General features: G+C 45.9%; 1 protein-coding gene across 2 annotated transcripts; it reads right to left on the bottom strand.

Moving 5' to 3' along the window:
- Nucleotides 1-852: 852 nt before the first annotated feature.
- On the bottom strand, nucleotides 853-11638 carry SPRYD7 (SPRY domain containing 7). Of its 2 annotated transcripts, none has more exons than XM_056560366.1 (5): nucleotides 11473-11638; nucleotides 7651-7767; nucleotides 5414-5580; nucleotides 3958-4060; nucleotides 853-2734 (listed from the first exon to the last, which is right to left on the bottom strand). In XM_056560366.1, the coding sequence occupies exons 1-5, from the start codon at nucleotides 11573-11575 to the stop codon at nucleotides 2637-2639; spliced, it is 588 nt and encodes a 195-aa protein (XP_056416341.1). In that variant the 5' UTR covers nucleotides 11576-11638; the 3' UTR covers nucleotides 853-2636. The 2 variants fall into 2 exon arrangements, with proteins under 2 accessions (XP_056416341.1, XP_056416342.1); XM_056560367.1 differs by having other exon boundaries at nucleotides 2706-2843.
- Between the last annotated feature and the right edge of the window lie 10879 nt (nucleotides 11639-22517).

The raw sequence follows: 22517 nt of genomic DNA, 5'->3' as shown, positions 1-22517 counted from the left end.
CTGTCCAGAGCAGGATAAAATCCCCATAGCAAACATATGCTGCTCTGGACAGTTCCTAAAATGGACAGCAGAGGTCAACAGAGAGCACTGTGGTCATGACATCAGAGAAATCCAAATAGAAAAAACATTTCCTCTGTAGTATACAGCCCCTAAAAAGTACTGGAAGGATTCAGATTTTTGTTTATAGAAGTAATTTACAAATCTGTACCCCTTTAAAGATCTGCATCGCTTACAGTACAGTGTAGTTGATTTCAGTCGACCATTCTGTATCTGGGTGTGCCTCCCTGGCACTACCAGCAAATGAGAAACTCAGTAAAAGTATCCTTACAGCTGCAATTCACATTCCAAGCTGCTGACACTGTTCTATAGCTGTTAGGGTACCTTTCATATATCTGTCTGTGCTTCCATAACATTGAAAAATGCTTTAATTCTCTGGTGACAAGTGTCAAAGAGGCGTTCCCAAGCCTTTTAAGTGCAAAGGACTCCCATCCCTATCCCCACTTGATTGAAAGTCAGCTGGAAGTAGAGCCAGTTTCCAAATTTCATTATTGATGTGCGTATGTTGTGAGCAGGTACATTTGGAAACAGGGCTCAGCTACAAGCCCTCTGTCAATCAAACAGGGATGGGAGGGGTTGGTTGGAAATGCTTCTTTGACTATGTGCCTGAATAAAAGCATTTCCCTACATTATGGAATTACAAACACACATTTTATTTAATTTATTTAATATATATATATATATATATATATATATATATATATATATATATATATATATATATATATATATATATATATATATATATATATATATATATATATATATATATATATATATATATATATATTTACCATGTGTCTCTTTGTCCCAACAACTAACTGACAGTGTCGGCAGCTTGGAAACTGAAATGCAGCTAACAGATTCCTTTTAGGGGTAGAATCACAGGGGTCTTATTTTGCTGCTTATTTGATGCTCCATATTTTCCTACCCAATGAAGTCAATGGTTAGGAAAATATGCAGCAAAATACGGCAAATGTGACCCTACCCTAAGGGTATAGTCATACATACACTAGAGTACGTTATGCGTTACAATGTCTTTCATATACGGTCGATAGCAATTAGAGAGCAGGCACTAAATATACAAAAGGTCAGTATAAAGTGTACTTGTAAATCTGAGCTCCAACAAGTTCTTCAGAACGGCATGGAGAGACACAGGTCTATGCTGGTTATTTGGTTTGTCAAAGCAGCTATATGATGTCCAGGGCTTTAGATTAAGGACTCAGGCATGAAACCTGCCGGGCATCATGGTTCCCTTGGCAACCTGATTGCCCAACCAGGACCTGTCTCTCTCCACACTGGATCGAAGGATCCGAATTTACTGAAATGCACTGATGTACTCAATAATTATCTATTAACATATTTGGGTTATTCTCTGTGTTAAAGCTCCAGAGGTCTGAACTCATAGGAGCAGAACACTGTAGAGCAGTTGGCTCCAAACTGTGAACCTCTAGCTTTTGGAAAACTAGAACTCCCAGCATGCCCAATAGCTGGAGGTCCATAGTTTGGAGACCACTGCTGTAGTGTATCTAGATTGTAAGTTTTAACCTGTTAACTATTTATGCCAATACTCAGTCTATTCATTTCTCTATTAGTGCTACAGAAACAGCTAGATTTACATTAGTGTCAACATTAAATATACTAATAAAAAATAAAAAAAATGAAATCTGAGAACAGTGTCAATCCCAGTGTGCCTCATGCATAAATAAAACCATTATAAACAGAATTAAAGGGGAACTCCAGTAGTAGACATCTTATCCTCCATCCATAGGGAAGGGAATAAGTGTCTGACCGCGGAGGTCTGGCTGCTGCTTCATGCCGGATTACACCCCCTACATATATCTCTATGCGAGATCAGAACATAAATGTTAAGACCGCCAGGGTGCCGGGCCAGAGATCCCAGCGTTCAGACACCGCGATCAGATTTCTTATCCCCTATCCAGTGGATAGAGGAGATGTCTAGTACCGGAGTTCCTCTTTAAACAAGACAGAGAAATCAATAACTGGCCAAATAAGCGTGAAAAACCATCTCTGTGCTTGAGTATCCATGCAGGCACGTGTGATATAGGAGACACAGCAAAAGAAGAAATAGCCAGGACATGCGGTGAGACACAAGCACAGTCATAAGGCACTCTGGGACTGAAGAATCGAAAAGCAGCAAAGTCAGATAAAAGTACAGCTGTGATCCTGTGTTTTTACTCCAGTTATATTAGAGCTGCCACAATGAGAACTAAAACCTGCTCGGTTGTTCTGAGAACAGTAATGCTGGGAGAGAATGCCCACTGGGGTGTAGGGGGTTAAGTGATCTTACATAATACTGAACCAGTGTATACAGATTCACTAAGTTACCGGCTGACTGGTTACATTCACAACAACAAACGTTTCTGTACATCACAAAAAAAAGTGTCAGCATTAGTTAAATTGTGGTCCTTGAAGGTGGGCGACACGTTAGAAAATACTTACGGAGGATCCAGTAGGTCTGCACCCAGTGATATAAATACAAAAGCACATTTTCGGTAGGCGGCGTGCAGCTTTAAAAAGAGACAAATGCTTTGGAGAAGCTGTAGGCATTCAGTCTTTTAGAAAATCTGCTGTTCAAATAAGATCTTCTCAAACCCAGGAGGAGGACTGTGGTAGAACTCGCTGAACTGACAATCCAGGATGGCACTGTCATCCACTAGAAGAAGAAAGCATGGGCAGAGCGGGTAAGTGAAAGGCATCTACTCGTGTGTTCCCGTATTATGGGCAGGCACCAATACGGAAGATTTCACATCAAGTAAAAAGAACTGTAAAATAAATTGGATTAAAAAAAACAAACAATAAAAAATGTATTTTTATGATCTTGTGTCTTCTAAAAGCACATTCATGTCTGGTTTAGTAAATACTAATAAACCACATGACAGAACTAATCATTTTTTTTTTTTTTATGAGAAGTTTCTCATGCTGTTTGCCTGTACAGCAGTGTTCCCCAGTGTGCCTCCAGCTGTTGAAAAACTACAACTCCCAGCATGCCCGGACAGCCAAGGATTCCGTAGTATGAATGTAGCCTTATTTTCCACAAATCCCTCCAACATGTGGAAATGCGCATTAAAGGAAATCTGTCATCAGTGTCACCTGTTGGTACAGACAGGTAGTGCAGATGACACTGAAGACAACCATACTTACCTGGTCCTGTTCCGTGCTTCCCATATCTTAATCCGTATCTTCCATTCCGGGGCTGACAGAGCATGGGCAAAGCTTTGTCACCAGGAGGCTGCGGAACAGAAGACACGACGGAAGATAGCTGGAGCAGGGACAAGTATTGCTTAGGGCTGGGCGGTATGCCCAAATATGTGTATTTGGAACCGCCGTTCCACGGTATATAACGGTATCCCCCCCCCCCAACCGTTCCACGGTATATAACGGTATCCCGCCCTCCCCCCCCAAAATTATCAGCGCTGCGCTGTCCCCATCGGGGTATTACTCACATGTCACCCGCAAGCGCTGCCCTCCCCGTCCTCCTGTTTGTTGCAGGCCAACGAGGAGGGCAGCGCTTGCAGGTTGATAAATGGGGGGGGGGGGGTAGGACAGCGCTCACGGGTCACATATGACAAGTTCCCCGGTGTGGGACAGCGCAGCGCTGGGCTGATAAATCATTCATTCCCGAGGGGGAGGGGCCAAACCGGTATACGGGAAAAATTCATATCGTGCAGGACAAAAATTTCGGTATTCGGTATGAACCGGTATACCGCCCAGCCCTAGTATGGCTGTCATCAATTTTACCTGTACAACATGTTAGTGCAGGTGACACTTATGACAGATTTCCTATTATACAAACCTCAAAAAATGTGAACTTACAGCCCCCTGTACTAGTTATGTGGTTCCATATCTAGTGGCTGTTGCGCAATGAACATGACTTACCATAAACAACAGGATACACAGTCCCTCTGATACCAGATGCAGGACAATGCATATTCTTTCCATTCAAGTAAACATTTAATTCTACATGGTCATAGGAGATACCCTAAGAATCAAAGCAGAATAAAATATATAAATATTTCCTAAACTTTTTGAACATTTTAAAGTAAATTTTATGATGTGATGTAAATTATCAATATTTAGACCAGTTAACAGAAACCTCAGTGTGTCCCAATACAAAAAAAAAAAAGTTAGACAGTTGCAAAAATATTCCACCATGGGGAGAGCAAGCTTAAATAGTCAATAAGAGGATTCACAGCATGCGATTCAGGCGCTCAGTAGTTTTAGAATGTTTATAGTTTAAATGGGCACTGTAAGATCCAAAAACTCTATGTTTTTACTAATAAAAATTTAAGACCTTTTGTAATATGGTTGTTTAAAAAATGTTGAATATTTAAAGGGGTACTCCACTGCAAGTGTTTGGGACTAAATGTTCTGAGCACTGTTGAGGTTGGCCATGCCCCTCGTGACATCATGACAACACCTCCTCAAAGTCAGTCAATGGGAGGGGCGAGGCAACTGTCATGCCCCCTCTCATAGACTTACAGAGGGGACGTGGCCATGACGTCACGAGGAAGGGGGGGGGGGAACACGATGTCATGAGGGGGAAAGGCGACCCCCGAAGCCTGCGCCAGCATTCGGAACTTAATGTTCCGAACGCTGGGGAGTAGAGTACCCCTTTAATGAGAAAAACGGTCCCTGAAAATCCCACTACTAGGGGAATACCTACTGGGACACTAACCAGTCCTGCAGCAGCATCAGGTATTACGCTTTGAAAATGCTGCATGGGCCTGGGTAACTAGTCCTCAGGCAAAGTGCTGACAGCTGCTCCTGGCACAGACCGCTTAAGTGACCAGTCTCCCCTAGCAGGGTATAACCACACTCAAGCTGGCTGAGCAGGGAGCAGCCAATGGGCCCCGGACTAGTTACTCAGGTTCCAGCAGCATTTTTCAACTATGATTACTCTGAGATGCGTTTGTCTCAGTGTTACATGTGCCAGTATTGTGCTGCCTGCACCAGTTTTATGCTGCTCAGGATTTCCAGAATACAGAAGAGATGATGCATCCTTTTAGTTCTTATAGTGTATATTTACACAAGGTGAAAAAATTAAAACACAAGTTCTATCAATGGATTCCCTTTATCTTATCTCATGGTGACACTGTTTTTTTAAGGGGCTAAAATGGCCCCTGGGACAATCCTTGTGATCCCACTGTCTTATGTAATCCATGGGCTTGGGAGATCACTGAACCAGAACTGCATATACACAGCATTCAGCGGTTCTCAAGTGGTTAAACAGCCCCTCTCACTTTATCTATGAGCAAGAAGGACAACAATAGCAATGACTAAGGAACAAATGCAGACAATGTCATCACAGTAGGATATTCCCAATGATGCTTACCACAACGTCACCCTCCTGTGGCAGGCTATTTGCTGGCAGCCTATTCTTCTCCTCGTTGTTGTAATAAATGGCCCCATCATTTCTTATCACAAGGCTGTGTGCGTCTCGACCTAGCGGGATCTGATTTAAATTTGCTTTTTGAGTTGCAACTCCGATGCCCCACACACCTGAAATAGCAAGGGAAGGAAGGGCAAAGTATTTCCTATTAGAAAGCTGCAATCATAATAACTATATAAAAAATAAAACATTATTGAACCCATATTGTGCTTGGCAAGAAAAAAAAAAAAAAAAGAAAAAAGCTCAGAACAATGGAGGAAATTTATCGAGTTGCTGCTTTTCTCAAATTTCATGGATCCCAAAAAAGCGCCCTAAAAAACCTTCATACGGTTTGGTTACATTAACAGTAAAGTCAGACGTTTTGGATCTTAGAAAGTGATTTCCATAAAACATTCTAAAAAAACAAAAACAAAAATTTGGTGTTATTGATGTCATGTCAATTTAGAATAAAAAGTCTGTGCAGGAGACAAGTTCTACATGTACTTGTGAACATCATCAGTTTTTCAGGCTGAGCTTGCAGATTTAGATTAGGTTTACACAAACAGGTTTTTCCACAGTAGAAACTCTGCAGAAGACCCTGTTAAGGTGAGTGTTTTCTGCTGCAGAGTTTCTACTGTGGAAAAACAGGGTAACCCGCCCATGTGAACTTACCCTTAGGAGGGATCAGACAACTATCTAATGCAGTGTTTTCCCAACCAGGGTGCCTCCACCTGTTGCAAAACTACAACTCCCAGCATGCCAAGGGCTGCCAGAGCATACTGGGAGTTGTATTTTGCAACAGATTGGGAAACACTGGTCTAATATGTATGGTGGCCTCTCATGCTTCTTAAAATGCATTGTCAGATTTTGTCCTAAAAACTTCTCCACGAGGGCCCATGCAAGGCATTTCCTCAGAGGATCTGTGCCATTTTGTGCTTTTGCTTCATGCTGAATTTTACAACGGAAAGAAGCCATCGGAAATCAAAGTCCTAATGGGCTTTTCCACCTAAAGAATGAACATGTTTATTCTTCAGCAGAAATCCGGATCTGCGTTGGAAATTCCACAGTGTAGCAGAATCCCAATAAGAACAATGGGATTCTGCTGCCAGCAGAATATCCATAGTGTGCATAGACCCCTAGTCTATCCAGCCATCCCTGTAGTCTTCTTTATAATGAGTATTCATATCTTATGTTATAACATGAAGGAATAAGATCTGTGTGTCTGGGCACATGTTGTGCAGGAAAATACTGTACTTTACCTTAACCTAAATGGGCACGGTCAGATACAAAAACGTTTTATATGTTGTACATCTTGGAAAAACATTAACCTTTCTAAATTACTTAAGAAAATGTTATTTCCTTTTTATAGAAATCATGGCTTATAAAATCATGGCTTTGTCCAAGCTGAAGAACAGGCAAGGAGAGAGTCCAGTAAGTGAGGGTGGGCCAGCACTCCTCTGTGTGTCAGGAGAGAGCCCAGAGGAGTGCTATCAGACAGGAGAGGAGCCCAGAGGAGTGCTATCAGACAGGAGAGGAGCCCAGAGGAGTGCTATCAGACAGGAGAGGAGCCCAGAGGAGTGCTATCAGACAGGAGAGGAGCGCTATCAGACAGGAGAGGAGCCCAGAGGAGTGCTATCAGACAGGAGAGGAGCCCAGAGGAGTGCTATCAGACAGGAGAGGAGCCCAGAGGAGTGCTATCAGACAGGAGAGAGCACAGAGGAGTGCTATCAGACAGGAGAGAGCACAGAGGAGTGCTATCAGACAGGAGAGGAGCCCAGAGGAGTTCTATCAGACAGGAGAGGAGCACAGAGGAGTACTAGCCCACCCTCACTTACTGGACTCTCTCCATGCCTGTGCTTCAGCTTGGACAAAGCCATGATTTCTATAAAAATGAAAAGAAAAATTTCTTATGACGTACATGAGAAAGGTTAATGTTTTGCCAAGATGTACAACATATAAAAAGTTTTTGAATCTGACAGTGTCCATTTAACTCTGAGGACTGGTGGGGGGTTACAGCATTTAGACCCCTATGATCAGTAAATGAAGTAATATCCCATTGACGTGACATCAATTCTAATCATGGGATTATCTGTTCCACCTGTACTAAAAGTAATGTCCCTACCTCACAATATCTAAAAATGACAGCATCACAACTGTCTGGTACCATGCAGGGATATGGCAGCATTATTACCAACACTTACCTGTAGACTGCACTTTAAATTCAAAGTAGCTCTTGTTCTGATGCAGCGGCGCATTGGCGAGACACGCCCCAGTCCCGCAGATTCTTCTGCCATTCTTTACAATTACTACATCAGTTCCTGCAATGAAAACAACAAACACACACACAATGCAAAAAGGTTCTTTTCTCACTGCCTTAGTATTGTTCACATGGTAAGGGATAAACATTAAAAATAAATAAATAAAAAAAAAAAAAAGTGAGCTTCCATCTCCCATTGACTTCTATAGGAAGTGTTCGAAAAAAATCTTGTGGTTTTCAAAAAAAAAAAAACTGTCCCAGAAAAGTCTTAACATGTCACTGTCACTTTTCAGAGCAGTTCTGCTTAGAGGCTCACATTGAAATAAAAATTGAAAGGTCACACGAAAAACTGCTTAGGCTGGGTTCACACCACGTTTTTGCAATACAATTCTTGTATCAGGTTTTTGACAAAACCTGACTAAAATGTATCAAAACGTGTGTACAAAAAGATACGTTTCGATATGGTTTTTCACCCGGACCAAAAAACTGTGGTAGGCTTCGATTTTGGGTACGGGCCTGAAAGTTCACAGGTTATCGGTATGGCTCAAAAAAAAAAAAAAAAATCTATATCGGTCGATCTCTAGCAAAGACATGGTGTGAACCCAGCCTTACAGGTTTGAAGGAGTTTTTTTTTCATCCAGATTTTAATAAGCTTCTTTTAAACGAGTGAACACAACCATAGGTTATGTAATGTTCACATGGGTGAAAGTTCGCACAGAGATTTTTTTTGTGCAGACATTCCCCTGACGGCAGAGCGCCAAAAGAACATGCCAGTGCTAGGCCCGCTCGGAAATGTGTTGTCTCATAGACGGCAATGCATTTACGTGAAGAGTCCGCAGAAAGAATGGACATGTTTATTCTTTTTGCGGATACCGCAATTTGAATTTTTGGACATTCTGCTATGTGAACAGTGCAGCAGAAGTTTTTTTCTGGATCCATCTACAAGAGAAGTGTGATGACACGTTCACAACACTGATTTTTAAGCTGGGAAAAAAAAAAATGCGGAACCAGTTCCTGAAAACCGTTCTGTACTTCTGTACTTTTTTTTATTACAGGATAAGGGTTAAGTGTCTGATTGCAGGGGTTATCCTGTACGGGGCTCCGGCTACTTACGCATTCTTACACCGCCCTCCTGAACATACCCAAGTGACTCAGCCAATCACTAGCCGCAGTGATGTCGCGCCTCAGCCATTGATTGGCTGAACGAGCAGTCACTTGCATTTGTCCAGTAAGGGGGGGGGGGGGCCAGAGTGCACTGAGGACATGTAACCATTAGTCAATGCAGAGGAGAGAAAAAAAAAAAAAAAAAAAAGACCCTTACAATGGTGCTGCTGGTTCAAGTGAGAAGATCCAAGCCAGGAGTATTTTCAAACACTGGAGTGGTTTATTGAGCATAAAATAATAAAAAGTACAGGGATGGGGCGTTTCGGGGGAGCCACCCCCTTCCTCAGATCAGTTTCAGATCTGAGGTAAGGGGTGGCTCCCCCGAAACACGTCAGTGTTCGAAAATACTCCTGGCTTGGATCTTCTCACTTGAACCAGCAGCGCCATTGTAAGGGTCTTTTTTCTCTCCTCTGCATTGACTTCGATCAGGATTGGATCACTCCTTCTCCAGGGACCCGGGCTCAGCAGCTGGCTCTCCTCTTCTTGGCAACTCACTGATTGGGTTTATATGTGAATGTCCTATTCGCTCATGGTAAGCGGCCACTACCTAAGTTGCCCGCCCCATTATTGCCATTTGTTTTTGTGGTAACGAACGAGGCGCCCCCCGCTGGTCTTTTTTTTTGTTTTTTCCCTATTTTCAGATGTAACCATTAGGTTATGTTCACACGCCAGAATTTCAGCATGGATTTATAGCGAATACACTTCAATAGGATTCCGCTGTCCCATTCACACAGCAGAATTTCCGCTGCAGGAATTCCACAAAAGTGAGTTAGCTATAAATTCATGCAGAAATTCTGCTTTATGAACATAACCTAACTCCCAGCATACCCTTACAGACTTCTAGTTCTGCGTTCGCCGGAGGTCCCCTGATTGGGAAACACTGTGCAGCTGGACCTTCACTATAGAATTGCTGAAGATAGTTGAGCGCTGTACTCACAGATCCTTACGCTTGCTCATTTTCCCGCTTCCAATGCATCAGCCTCAATAACGGACAGGTCACTTACTTCCTAAGGCTAGGTTCACACTGCTGTTGTGCTCCATCCCGTTCAGGGTCCATTCGGTTTCATTTTTGTGCCAAACGGACCCTGAACAGGCTGAAGCACAACTGACACCGCTGGGTCCCGGAGGATCCCATTGACTTAAAGGGGTACTCCAGTGCAAAACAATATTTTTAAAATCAACTGGTGCCAGAAAGTTAAACAAATTTGTAAATTACTTCTATTTAAAAATCTTAAAGGGTTACTCCGCTTTCCAGTGTACGGAACATTGAGTTCCTGAACGCCCTGTGCGGGCTTCCGTGTTCACGCCCGCCCCCTCGTGACATCATGCCCCGCCCCCTCAATGCAAGTCTATGGGAGGGGGCGTGACGGCTGTCGCTCCCCCTTCCCATAGACTTTCATTTAGGGGGCAGGCCATGATGTCACTAGGGAGCGGGCATGAACACGGAAGCCCGAACACAGCGTTCAGGAACTCAATGTTCCGGACGCTGGGGAGCGGAGTAACCCTTTAATCCTTCCAGTACTCATCAGCTGCTGTATACTCCACAGGAACTGTCAAGAGCAGGAGCAAATCCCCAGAGCAAACCTCACCTGCTCCTGACAGTTCCCGAGACAGACAGAGGCGTCAGCAGAGGGCATTGTGCTCAGACAGAAAAGAAATTCCAAAAGAAAAGAACTTCCTGTGCAGCAGCTGATAGTCCTGGAAGGGTTAAGATTTTTAAATAGAAGTCGTTTACAAATCAATTTAACTTTCTGGTACCAGTTGATTTAAAAGCTAATAAGTCCTGGACTTCCTGTACAGCGGCTGACAACCCTTATATATCTCCCCCCCCCCCCCCCCTGACTGCATGATTATTGTCTATGTGACTTTACACCAATGTTTCCTAACCAGGGTGCCTCCAGCTGTTGCAAAACTACAACTCCCAGTCTGTGCTCAGACAGAAAAGAAATTCCAAAAGAAAAGAACTTCCTGTACAGCAGCTGATAAGTCCTGGAAGGGTTAAGATTTTTATATAGAAGTCATTTACAAAATCTATTTAACTTTCTGGTACCAGTTGATTTAAAAAAAATAAAAAATATATTTCACCGGAGTACCCCTTTAAATGGAATCCATCAAGTGTCCAGTATCTTGCAGGAGTTGTTTTACCGCAGCACAACCCTTATATATCCCACCCTGACTGCATGATTATTGTCTATGTGACTTTACACCAATGTTTCCTAACCAGGGTGCCTCCAGCTGTTGCAAAACTACAACTCCCAGCATGCCCGGACAGCCTTCGGCTGTCCGGGCTTGCTGGGAGTTGTAGTTTTCCAACAGCAAGAGGCACCGCAGTAGGGTAATACTGCTCTACACTGTTACTATCTATAAAAACACGTTCACACTGGTAGCCAAAGCCGCACTGGAAAAATGATGATCGTTTCCCTCATATCTATTCCTGCCTATGGCTCCCTATCACCTCGGGGATACATTGTATCTAATGTCCAGGTCACTATATGGAGGTGGGTGGTGGATACAGGAAGTGCCTGACATGATGTGGAGCAGGGAGGGGACGCTCCAGCCGTGTTCTCACAGTGCAGTACCGCAGTCCGGCCGCACCACTCACCCATGTGTTGAGTGTCCAGCTGCACGGCCGGCATCTCCTTTAGCGGGATGTGCCCGGAGCCGCCATCCCCGCAACACCTGAAGCAGCACGACAGGAACGACATAGCGACCACTGAGGGGGAACAGCCACCGGCCTGGAGATGACGGCTTCAAGACGTGTACAGAGCGGCTGCGTGTGACGGCAGTACAAGCCACAGCGCCACCTGTGGACGGGAGGAGCACTGCACCATGTATAAGCGCCATTGCCCCTCCCCACCTGTGGCTTAGGAATATGGGGGAGTTTATCAAAACCTGTGTAGAGGTAGAGTGGTGCAGTTGCCCATAGCAACCTATCACTTTGCTTCTTAAATTTTTAACCCCTTAAGAACTCAGACAATTTTATTTTTACATTTTCGTTTTTCTTTCAAAAAATCATAGCTCTTTTATATTTTCATCCACAGACTAGTATGAGGGCTGTTTTTTTTTTTTTTTTACGCGACCAGTTGTCCTTTGTAATGACGTCACTCATTATACCATAAAATGTATGGCGCAACCAAAAAAAAAATAAAAATACTATGTGTGTGGGGAAATTGATAAGAAAACCGCAATTTAGCAAATTTTTGAATTTTGTACTTTACGGTAAAATAGACCTGTTTTCTTTATTCTGTGGGTCTATACGATTAAAATGTTGTAACCAAATTAGTTTGCTGACCTATAACTTTTTCATTTTTCCTTATAAGCGGCAATATGTGGGCTAATTTTTTGCGCCGTGATCTGTAATTTTTTTTTACTATATTTTCATATATAAAACTTTTAATACATTTTTTAGCAATTTTATTGGGAATAAAATGTTATTAAAAAGCAGCAATTTTGGACTTTTTTTTTTTACGTTCACACCGTTCACCCGCAAATCACTGATCAGGGTTATCGGTCATCTTCTGCTCTGGTCTGCTCGATCTCAGACCAGAGCAGAAGACCCCTGGAAGGCAGCAGAGGCAGGGGAGGGGACCTCCGTCTGCCGTTCTGGATGATTGGATCGCCGCGGCAGCACTGCGGGCGATCCGATAATCCAACTTAGTGACCGCAGCACTGCAGATGCCGTGATCTGTATTGATCATGGGATCTGAGGGATTAATCTGGGGGGTTAATGGCGGACATCCGTGCGATCGCGGATGCAGGCCATTATCGGCGGGTACCTGGCTGCCGCGTATGACCCGAGCATCGCTCCGATGCTCGCGGTCATATAGGATGTAAATGTATGTCCTGGTGCGTTAAGTACTACCGCACCAGGACGTACATTTATGTCCTGCGTTGTTAAGGGTTAAAGAGACCTGTGAAAAATGAAAGAAGGGATCTGATTGGTTGCTATGGGCAACTGCACCACGCTACCTCTACACACGTTTTGATAAATCTCCCCCTTGTTGAGCCACAGGTGCTCATTCACACTATGAAAATTCTGCCTGGAATACCCTCGGGGCCCATTCAGACTGTGGAATATTTAGGCTGACATTCTGTGTGTGTGGCAGGCGCCAAATTAGTTAGGCCGGGCTACACTACATAATCTGGTCACACAGATATTGCCATCCCATTTGACGGCGATGTCTGCGGTGCAGATTCTGCCAGAACATTCAATGTGCTGGTGGAATTTTTTTATTGGAGTTTTCTGACAGAAATTCTGCCCCAAAAAATCTGCAGTGTAAATGGGTTAACGGAAAACACATTCCGCTGCATGGTACCTTCAAGTAGCGGAATTTACAATCGAAATTCCTGAGCGGAATTCTGTTTGGAAATTCTGTAGTTTGAACCCGGCCTTAGTCAATGCTAGGACCAAGCAGAATTTTTCCTCTGGATTCCGCTCAGAAATTCCGCCATGTGAAGGGCAGTGGTTTTCAAACAATGGACCTCCAGCTGCTGCAAAACTACAACTTCCATCATGCAGCTGTCGGGGAATGCTGGGAGTTGTAGTTTTGCAAGCTGTATAAACTTGAATGCGTATAGTATTTAGGAATATCAGGAGATGTGTATTTGTGTAATGAGGGAGGGTTTGGCCTAAGTAGATGAATACCTTACTGTATATTAGAGGTGGCGAAACTGCAACTCACGGGCTGCATATTGCTCTATGGTAGGTTCTGTGCAGCTTTCTGCTCACCTCTAGGTCCCCCTCAGTGCAATCGGGCAAATCACCAAGGCCCTTTAAGAGTGCTGCAGTGGCTACCTGGAAAAGAAACCATTATGCCCCAAATGGAGCATGATGCAGAGTCACACTGGGCCTGGTTACAAAATACTAAGTTTGCTCTGCCCGGCCTACCCAACATCAACACATCTCCTGCCCGTTCCTATCTGACACCAACACGTCCTCCCTGGTCTGCACACCTCCTGCACATAGCACCAGAAGTCAGCTATACAATGATCCAGTGTTGCGCAAACATCAAGACTAGAGAGAAAAATGCTGATGGGTAAATTACAATTCACTTCCTGCGATCTGATGTCAGTTTTCACCAGTTTGTTGTGTCACAACCCAGCAATGGCCGTGAAGGATGTATCTCCACAGAAGTGTCTACCTCATGGGTGGGAAAAAAAAATTATTCCTACTTACCAAACTTGTAAAACTGCCTCTTGGACTTACAGGTTGGATATCAAAGAAACTAGACCACCAGCCTTTAGTGGTACTACAGTCTGCGTTGCAAAACAACCCCTCCTCCCCATTGGTTAATGGCTGAATCCCCATTGGTGCTGCTGCTGCAGGACATTAAGGAAAATGTAATTTTAAAACAGCAGCACATAAAGCAGCATTTGTGGTGGCCCAGTACGGGATGGTGTTTCCCCGTACCCTCCTGCCCTGTCAGGCAGTGTCTCTCAGTGTCCCCAGGGCCCCCTGCAGTTGTATCCCCCATGTATATAAGTTGCATACTATATTGTGTATATGGCTGGTACTGGATCTGGACAGCAGTCTCTGGTCTGGCAAGGAAAGAGGATGCAAACCTGGGCACCTGGGTGTGATGATCCTGTATCCCACGGTCGGGGTGCAGGAAAGGAGGATTCAGAAAGCGTTAGGATGCAGATAAACTTCCTTTCTTTATCGGACTAAAATGACTACGCGTTTTGCGAGGGGTCCCTCGCTTCGTCATCATGATCTGACGAAACGCGTAGTCATTTTAGTCCAATAAAGAAAGGAAGTTTATCTGCATCCTATTGCTTCCTGAATCCTCCTTTCCTGCACCCCGACCGTGGGATACAGGATCATCGCACCCAGGTGCCCAAGTTTGCATCCTCTTTCCTTGCCGGACCAGAGACTGCTGTCCAGATCCAGCACCAACCATATTCACGAAACCGACATCGTTGATGATCGGGACTGATGCAAGGCAGCCACGGATGAATTTTCCAGTGTAATACACACTTCCATGCGATTTCCAGGACTGGGCCTGTTACGCAACCAAAGAAGGTGAGCGTGCATATCTCACCGTATGTACTTCTGTTTAACCCACAATTTCGTCAGACGAAAGTAACGGCACTTAGATAACGCCCTGTTTTGTTTCCTATTTTTCTCTACTATATGTACTATATTGTGTGATGGACCTTTAATACATTCACCATGTAATTGTTACCCAGGAGGTACTAGTGACCAGCTGACCCCAAAGGTGACCTATGAGCTCCCTGCTAGTCTCGCCCATATAAGCCCTGGGTGGAGCTAGCCTCACTCTCTTGTTCCTGAGGTCCAGTTCTGTCAAGACATCTTAGTGTGTGTGTCCAGAGCATTGTAGGCCACAAGTCAAGTTCTGTAGCCACAAGTCAAGGGCACAGTAAGCTAACGTCATAGCCCTGTCAGTCAAGTCAAGTCTGTTGTATATCCAGCGTGGCCTGCACTAAATTCTTCCGTCCACTACAAGTCCCAGCAATCCTGCCAGAAAGTTAAAAAGATTTGTAAATTACTTCTATTTAAAAATCTTCCAGTACTTATCAGCTGCTGTATACTGCAGAGAAATTTGTGAAGATCTTTCCAGTCTGACCACAGTGCTCTCTGCTGACACCTCTGTCCTTGTCAGGAACTGTCCAGAGCAGGAGAGGTTTTCTATGGTGATATTCTTCTAACCTGGACAGTTCCTGACTAGTGATGAGTGACAGGGGCCTTATTCGAATTCGCGATATTTTGCGAAAATATGGATTAATATTTGTCCTATGTTCGCGAAATTCACATATTCATTCCCTTTTTTTGCATGCGAAAATTCATAATGAAATGTGCATAGTGCACATGCGCGATTACATCTTTCACCTAAAAGAAGGGAGAGAACAATGTCCTCTGGAAGTGCCAATATTCACGAATATTTGCATATTCGTGTATATATATATATATACGAAATATTCACGCTCCACACCGATTCACAGTAAACAATATTGAAGCCTTCTTTCCACCACAAGCTGGAAGCATGAAGGGATGATCACTTTTTTTTTTTAACACAGTACACATCATTGTTGTGATGTGTACTGTGAAGAAGAAAACAAAACGCACATTCGTCATTACGAATATATATCGCTATATTCTAAATATTCGTGAAATCGAAAAGTGCCGATATTCACAGTAAAAATTAGCATTTCGAATATTCCCGCTCAACACTATTCCTGACACGGACAGAGGTGTCAGCAGAGGGCACTGTTGTCAGGCTGAAAAGAAGTATACAATTTTCTCTGTAGTATATCTGAAGTATACAGCAGCTGATAAGTACTTGAAGGCTTCAGATTTTGAAGTAATTTACAAATCTAGGCAAAAAGGAAAGCACGTATGGCACTCACCGCTCAGTGGAGACAGTTCGGTATGGGAGTCCGGTTCACGGGGAGCTGGATCACAGCATCAGCGCAGGTGTGGTGGCGCTCAGAGGCTACGCCGGCAGTTTCACACGTGAATGCGTGCTTCTTCCAAGGCTACGCCGGCAGTTTCACACGTGAATGCGTGCTTCTTGAGGCCGGAAGAAGCACGCACTCGCGTGTGAAACTGCTGGCGTAGCCTCTGGGCGCCAATATGTGTCTGACCGTGAATGCGTGCTTCTTCAGAGGCTACGCCGGCAGTTTCACGCGTGAATGCGTGCTTCTTCCGGCCTTGAGGCCAGAAGAACCACGCATTCACGTGTGAAACTGCTGGCGTAGCCTCTGAGCGCCACTACACCTGCGCTGATGCTGTGATCCAGCCAGTGGTGGATCCAGGGGGGGGGGGGCAACGGGGCAATTGCCCCCCCCCCGAGATTGCCGCACGCAGCACCCGCCCCACCACCTTGCATGGTGGAGCCGAAGCTGTAAGCTCCAGCTCCACCATTCACTGAACTTTCACACGCTGTGATTACACAGTGTGTGAGCTGCGGGGACGCGATCCACTAGAGGCCGGCGCGATGACGTCACATCATCGCGCCGGCGCCCGGAGATCCTGTCCCCGCAGCCCGCATACTGTGAGTACTGAAGAGTATGCTCAGGGGCTACAGGGGATTTGGGGAAATTATATACAGGAGGAAGGGGAGGGGGATTTAAAAACTTGGAAAAAGGGAATATTTAATGTGAGGGGCTACAGGGCAAAGCACAGGGGGCATTATATGGGAAGAGCACATGGCAGGGGGCCCCCCTGTGCTGTGCCCTTCACATATAATGCCCCCTGTGTTGTGTCCCACACATATAATTTATATGTTTGGGGCACAGCACAGGGGGCATTATATGTGAGGGGCATAGCACAGGGGGCATTATATGTGAGGGGCATAGCACAGGGGGCATTATATAAAATAATGCCACCTGTGCTGTGCCCCTCACATATAATGCCCCCTGTGCTGTGTCCCACACATATAAATTATGTGTGTGGGGCACAGCACAGGGGGCATTATATGAAATAATGCCTCCTGTGCTGTGCCCCTCACATATAATGGCCCCTGTGCTGTGGCCCTCACATATAATGCCCCCTGTGCTGTGCCCCACACATATAATTTATATGTGTGGGGCACAGCACAGGGGGCATTATATGTGTGGAGCACAGCACAGGGGGCATTATATGAAATAATGCCCACTGTGCTGTGCCCCTCACATATAATGCCCCCTGTGCTGTGCCCCTCACATATAATACCCCCTGTGCTGTGTCCCACACATATAAATTATATGTGTGGGTCACAGGGGGCATTATATGTGAGGGGCACAGCACAGGAGGCATTATTTCATATAATGCCCCCTGTGCTGTGCTCCACACATATAATGCCACCTGTGCTGTGCCCCACACATATAATGCCCCGTGCATTGCCCCACACATATAATGCCCCCTGTGCTGTGCCCATCACATATAATGCCCCATAATGCACCCCTCATATATAATGCCCCCATCATGCACCCCTCACATATAATGCCCCCATCATGCACCCCTCATTTTTAATGGCCCCATCATGCACCCTTCACATATAATGCCCCCGTCATGCGCCCGTCACATATAATGCCCCCTGTGCTGTGCCCCTCACAAATAATGCTCCTGTCATGTGCCCAAAACATAAAATGCCCCCTGTGCTGTCCCCCTCACATATAATGCCCCCTGAGGGGACAGGATGGGGGCATTATATGTGAGGGGCACAGCACAGGGGGCATTATATGTGAGGGGCACAGCACAGGGGGCATTATATGTGAGGGGCGCATGATGGGGGCATTATATGTGAGGGGCAAAAAACGGGGGCATTATATGTGAAGGGCAAAGCACGGGGCATTATATGTGAGGGGCGCATGATGGGGGCATTATATATGAGGGGCAAAGAACAGGGGCATTAAATGTGAAGGGCACAGCACGGGGCATTATATGTGAGGGGCGCATGATGGGGGCATTATATGTGAGGGGCAAAGAACGGGGGCATTATATGTGAAGAGCACAGCACAGGGGGCAACATATGTTAGGGGCACAGGACAGAGGACATTATTATTATTATGTGGGGGGAACAGGACGGGTCATAATTATTATATGTAGGGGCACATGATGGGGCATTATTACTATATGTGAAGGCACAGAGTGTTTTGTATTTCAGAAGTATAGTGTATATGATGAGGAATTTCTGGGGTGGTACGTTTTTTATGGGCCACAAAACATTTGGGTATTTTATTCAGAGGGTGTAATGCACAGCAAGTTATATTGAGAGAGTGCAGTGTTTGGTAGCATTAAATTTAGAGAACACAGTGTGTGGTAGTTGTCACGATGCCGGCTGGCAGGAGGTGGATCCTCTGTGCCAGAGAGGGATTGGCGTGGACCGTGCTAGTGGACCGGTTCTAAGTCACTACTGGTTTTCACCAGAGCCCGCCGCAAAGCGGGATGGTCTTGCTGCGGCGGTAGTGACCAGGTCGTATCCACTAGCAACGGCTCAACCTCTCTGACTGCTGAAGATAGGCGCGGTACAAGGGAGTAGACAGAAGCAAGGTCGGACGTAGCAGAAGGTCGGGGCAGGCAGCAAGGATCGTAGTCAGGGGCAACGGCAGGAGGTCTGGAACACAGGCTAGGAACACACAAGGAAACGCTTTCACTGGCACAATGGCAACAAGATCCGGCGAGGGAGTGCAGGGGAAGTGAGGTATACATAGGGAGTGCACAGGTGAACACACTAATTAGAACCACTTGCGCCAATCAGCGGCGCAGTGGCCCTTTAAATCGCAGAGACCCGGCGCGCGCGCGCCCTAGGGAGCGGGGCCGCGCGCGCCGGGACAGGACCGACGGAGAGCGAGTCAGGTACGGGAGCCGGGGTGCGCATCGCGAGCGGGCGCCACCCGCATCGCGAATCGCATCCCGGCTGGAGGCGGTATCGCAGCGCACCGGGTCAGTGGATCTGACCGGAGCGCTGCAGTAGCGAGAGTGTAGCGAGCGCTCCGGGGAGGAGCGGGGACCCGGAGCGCTCGGCGTAACAGTACCCCCCCCCTTGGGTCTCCCCCTCTTCTTAGAGCCTGAGAACCTGAGGAGCAGACTTTTGTCTAGGATATTGTCCTCAGGTTCCCAGGATCTCTCTTCAGGACCACAACCCTCCCAATCGACCAAAAAAAAACTTCTTGGAGGCCAGTATCTCCTTTACGGAGAAGATGTCCGAGGAGCCGGAAACAGGAGTGGGAGAAACAAGTTTGGGAGAGAAACGGTTGATGATGAGTGGTTTAAGAAGAGAAACGTGAAAGGCATTAGGAATACGAAGAGAAGGAGGAAGAAGAAGTTTGTAAGAGACAGGATTAATCTGGCACAAAATTTTGAAAGGACCAAGATAGCGTGGTCCCAATTTGTAGCAAGGGACACGGAAGCGGACATATTTAGCGGAGAGCCATACCTTGTCTCCAGGAGAAAAAATGGGGGGAGCTCTTCTTTTCTTATCAGCAAACTTCTTCATGCGTGATGAAGCCTGTAAGAGAGAATTTTGGGTCTCTTTCCATATGGTGGAAAGATCACGAGATATTTCATCCACAGCGGGCAAACCAGAGGGCAAGGGAGTAGGGAGGGGGGGAAGAGGGTGACGGCCGTACACCACGAAAAATGGGGATTTGGAGGAAGATTCAGAGACTCTGAAGTTATACGAGAATTCGGCCCATGGTAGAAGATCTGCCCAGTCATCCTGGCGGGAGGAAACAAAATGCCGTAAATAATCACCCAGGACCTGGTTAATTCTTTCTACTTGCCCATTGGATTGAGGATGATAGGCAGAAGAAAAGTTTAATTTAATCTTGAGTTGTTTACAGAGAGCCCTCCAGAATTTTGACACGAATTGGACGCCTCTGTCCGAGACGATCTGCGTGGGCAACCCGTGAAGACGAAAAATGTGTACAAAAAATTGTTTTGCCAACTGAGGCGCTGAAGGGAGACCAGGAAGAGGGATGAAATGTGCCATCTTGGAGAATCGATCAACGACCACCCAAACAACAGTGTTGCCACGGGATGGGGGTAAGTCTGTAATAAAGTCCATACCAATCAGAGACCAAGGCTGTTCGGGGACAGGCAGAGGATGAAGAAGACCAGCGGGCTTCTGGCGAGGAGTCTTATCCCGGGCACAGACAGTGCAGGCTCGCACAAAATCCACAACATCCGTCTCCAGAGTCGGCCACCAATAGAAACGAGAGATGAGTTGCACGGATTTCTTGATGCCCGCATGACCTGCGAGATGGGAGGAGTGACCCCATTTGAGGATTCCGAGGCGTTGGCGTGGAGAGACGAAGGTCTTCCCTGGAGGAGTTTGCCTGATGGAGGCTGGAGAAGTGGAGATCAGGCAGTCAGGAGGAATGATGTGTTGCGGAGAGAGCTCCACTTCCGAGGCATCCGAGGAACGAGAGAGAGCATCGGCCCTAATGTTCTTATCGGCAGGCCGAAAGTGAATTTCAAAATTAAATCGGGCAAAGAACAGAGACCACCTGGACTGGCGAGGATTCAGCCGTTGGGCAGACTGGAGATAGGAGAGGTTCTTGTGATCGGTGTAAATAATAACAGGAAATCTTGATCCCTCCAGCAGATGCCTCCATTCCTCAAGTGCTAATTTAATGGCTAGTAGCTCTCGATCCCCGATGGAGTAGTTCCTCTCCGCCGGAGAGAAGGTCCTAGAAAAAAAACCACAAGTAACAGCATGCCCGGAAGAATTTTTTTGTAGAAGGACCGCTCCAGCTCCTACTGAGGAGGCATCAACCTCCAATAGGAAGGGTTTAGATGGGTCAGGTCTGGAGAGCACGGGAGCCGAAGAAAAGGCAGACTTGAGCTGTTTAAAGGCGTCTTCCGCTTGAGGAGGCCATGACTTAGGATTGGCATTCTTTTTGGTTAAAGCCACGATAGGAGCCACAATGGTAGAAAAATGTGGAATAAATTGTCTGTAATAATTGGCGAACCCCAAAAAACGTTGGATAGCACGGAGTCCGGAGGGGCGTGGCCAATCTAAGACGGCAGAGAGTTTGTCTGGATCCATTTGTAGTCCCTGGCCAGAGACCAAGTATCCTAGGAAAGGAAGAGATTGACATTCAAACAGACATTTCTCCATTTTGGCATAAAGTTGATTGTCACGAAGTCTCTGAAGAACCATGCGGACATGCTGGCGGTGTTCTTCTAGGTTGGCAGAAAAAATCAGGATATCGTCCAGATACACAACAACACAGGAATATAAGAGATCACGAAAAATTTCATTAACAAAGTCTTGGAAGACGGCAGGGGCGTTGCACAGGCCAAAGGGCATGACCAGATACTCAAAGTGTCCATCTCTAGTGTTAAATGCCGTTTTCCATTCATCCCCCTCTCTGATGCGGATGAGATTATAAGCACCTCTTAAGTCCAGTTTGGTAAAGATGTGGGCACCTTGGAGGCGATCAAAGAGTTCAGAGATGAGAGGTAGGGGGTAGCGGTTCTTTACCGTGATTTTATTAAGACCGCGGTAGTCAATGCAAGGACGTAGGGAGCCATCTTTTTTGGACACAAAGAAAAATCCGGCTCCGGCAGGAGAGGAGGATTTGCGGATAAAGCCCTTTTTTAAATTTTCCTGGATGTACTCAGACATAGCAAGAGTCTCTGGGGCAGAGAGAGGATAAATTCTGCCCCGGGGTGGAGTAGTGCCCGGGAGGAGGTCAATAGGACAGTCATAAGGCCTGTGAGGAGGTAGAGTCTCAGCTTGTTTTTTGCAAAAAACATCCGCAAAGTCCATATAGGCCTTAGGGAGACCGGTTACAGGGGGAACCACAGGGTCACGGCAAGGAGAACTGGGAACCGGTTTAAGGCAGTCCTTGAAACAAGAGGAACCCCAACTCTTGATCTCCCCAGTGGACCAATCCAGGGTTGGGGAATGGTGTTGAAGCCAGGGTAGTCCGAGGAGAATTTCGGAAGTGCAATTGGGGAGGACCAAAAACTCAATTTTCTCGTGATGAGGTCCGATGCACATTAGGAGGGGCTCCGTGCGGAAACGTATGGTACAGTCCAATCTTTCATTGTTAACACAATTGATGTAGAGGGGTCTGGCGAGACTGGTCACCGGGATGTTGAACCTGTTGATGAGAGAGGCCAAAATAAAATTTCCTGCAGATCCGGAATCCAAGAAGGCCATAGTAGAGAAGGAGAAGGTAGAGGCAGATATC

Source organism: Hyla sarda, chromosome 2 (assembly GCF_029499605.1).
Source record: "Hyla sarda isolate aHylSar1 chromosome 2, aHylSar1.hap1, whole genome shotgun sequence".
NCBI classification, from domain to species: Eukaryota; Metazoa; Chordata; class Amphibia; order Anura; family Hylidae; genus Hyla; species Hyla sarda.
This window is presented reverse-complemented; position numbering and strand designations above follow the sequence as displayed.